The sequence below is a fragment of the Akebia trifoliata genome, chromosome 14 (genome assembly GCF_017979445.1).
Source record: "Akebia trifoliata isolate Shusen 1 chromosome 14, ASM1797944v1, whole genome shotgun sequence".
NCBI lineage: Eukaryota > Viridiplantae > Streptophyta > Magnoliopsida > Ranunculales > Lardizabalaceae > Akebia > Akebia trifoliata.
The window spans coordinates 13,815,175-13,817,303 of NC_141388.1; the positions used below are offsets into that span (position 1 = coordinate 13,815,175).

The 2,129-nt window shown below is 39.1% G+C and overlaps 1 protein-coding gene across 1 annotated transcript; it reads left to right on the forward strand.

The window, feature by feature from the left end:
• Positions 1 to 569: 569 nt before the first annotated feature.
• Positions 570 to 1,220, forward strand: LOC147386381 (uncharacterized). The gene has a single exon (XM_086424539.1). It carries the CDS (start codon positions 570 to 572, stop codon positions 1,218 to 1,220), a length of 651 nt encoding a protein of 216 aa, XP_086280665.1.
• The last annotated feature ends 909 nt before the right edge of the window (positions 1,221 to 2,129 follow it).

Below are 2,129 nucleotides of genomic sequence, written 5' to 3' on the forward strand. Positions count from 1 at the left end.
TGGATCATTAGTAATCTAAATGAGATCAGTTGGTCTGCTGGTTTGAATATAAAAGGACAAATGGAAGGGTCCAGCCTTTTGTTAGAACTAGCACTCAAAAAGAGGAATGGGATTGAAGAATGTCTCGATACAGTGATTAGAGAGGAAGATCTGGTAGAGTAAGAACAAATCACTATTCGGGACGAGGTGGAATTCACTCTTCGGGTAGAGTGGGATCAGGAAGAGATGAGTCAACAAGGATACCTATGTAAAGGGAAAGGATTAGAAGGGATAGATGAAAACAGAGTGAAGAAACTGAGGGTGAGATTAGCTAAGGAGGTCCAAGAGCTCCAAAAATCATGGGCTACAAGTAAGGCCGGCACATCTGTAGTCTTGAGGAGTGGGAGGAAACTAAAAGAATGTCGATTAAAATTATATCGTGGAATGTGAGAGGGCTCAACGATAAAAATAAAAGGGCTTCGGTTAAGTCACTTCTACAATCGAATAAGCCTCATATTGTAACCTTACAAGAAATCAAGTTGAATCAAGTAAACAAAGTGGTTCTACGAGACATCTAGGGTGGCCAGAACATGGGGTGGAAGTATCTAGCAGCTAATGGGACAGCAGGGGGAGTTTGGGTGTTATGGGATAAAAAAACGATCGTGGTAGAGGATTCTTTAGTAGGAGCCTTTTCAGTGTCAATTTTATGCAAGTGTGTTGGGAAAGAAGACAATTGGGTGTTCTCAGGTGTGTATGGCCCTACTAAAGAGTGGGAATGCAAACAATTTTGGGAGGAGTTGGATGATGTGGGAGTGTATTGGAACCGTCCATGGTGCTTGGGAGGGGATTTTAATGTCATAAGATTAACTTGTGAGAGGCAAGGGGGATCGAGGATAACTACTAAGATGAGGAGATTTGGAGAGTTTGTGAATCGAAACAAGTTGGTAGACATCCCTCTGCAGGGTAGAAGCTTCACTTGGTCTAATCTACAAGATGTGCCCACGCTGAACAGGTTGGACAGATTTCTTGTTTCAGATGACTGGGCTTTGTTATTTTGTCAACTCTCTCAGACGGTCATTCCAAATCCTGTGTCAGACCATTGCCTTATTCAACTAGAAGCAGGGCCTTTTGGGAGGGGACCTATTCCATTTCGCTTTGAAGTTATGTGGTTGAAATACCTTAACTTTAAGGAGTTGGTAACTGAAATCGCCTCGACCCGTTTTCTACCAAATTGTGGGTAGGGGTCCGATTGATAAATTGGGGATTTTGAAAAGTAAGGAGTCGCCACCTAGTTTAGGTCTAGGAATCATAAATGACTCTGAAATGGATCGGGTCGGTCTATGGATTAGAGAAATGGGTAAGGGGTCAGATTACGGGTTTCGGAAGGTGTTAGGCACCGAACCTGCCCGATCGGAATGATCGGTCCCTACTACGATCCAAACTATCGTACGGTCAACGGGTAAAGACTAAAGTCAAGATTATGGTCCAATCATCATTACTATCATCATCAAATTATATCGCATTTGCTAAACAAATCTCAAGGCTAATATTCCCCAAATATCATATAATTTCTTGAATTTCGCATAAAGATGGAAATATTCGAAAAATACCTTAATTCCAGTCTATGCTTCAAAGTCCACGTGGCACCATTTCAATTACAAATCCAAATATGTGAAGATTTTCCAAATCGACCAAACTAGAAATTTGTGAAAACTTCCTAAAGTGGAAAACTGAGAATATGAAACTTCTAATTTGGGAATTCACGAAATTTCTAAATTAGAAATTAGAAATTTCCTAAATTGAGAGATCAAAATTAGAAATTTGAAAAAGGGATTTTCCAAATTAGAAAATTATCAAAATTGGGTTTCCCAAATTAGCAATTTACAAATATCAACTTTCCAAAAATAGAAAATCATGATCTTAGGAAAATCACCAAATCAAAGAAAAATCCATAAATCCCCAAGATTAGCAAGCTGTGAATTTTCAAGAATCCATTTTTGTCACGTGAACATAAATCGACGAGTCGACTCGTTGACAACATTTTGAAAAGTAAAATAAGTTTTCACACCCCAATGTCCACCAAAATCAGTGAGTCAACTCATATGTCCATTTCATCAAAAAATTCGATTTTGAAATTCCTATGTACACCA

What these genes read in the sequence shown, in the direction of transcription:
- LOC147386381 (XM_086424539.1), top strand. Translation starts at nt 570, where the DNA reads ATGGGGTGGAAGTATCTAGCAGCTAATGGGACAGCAGGGGGAGTTTGG.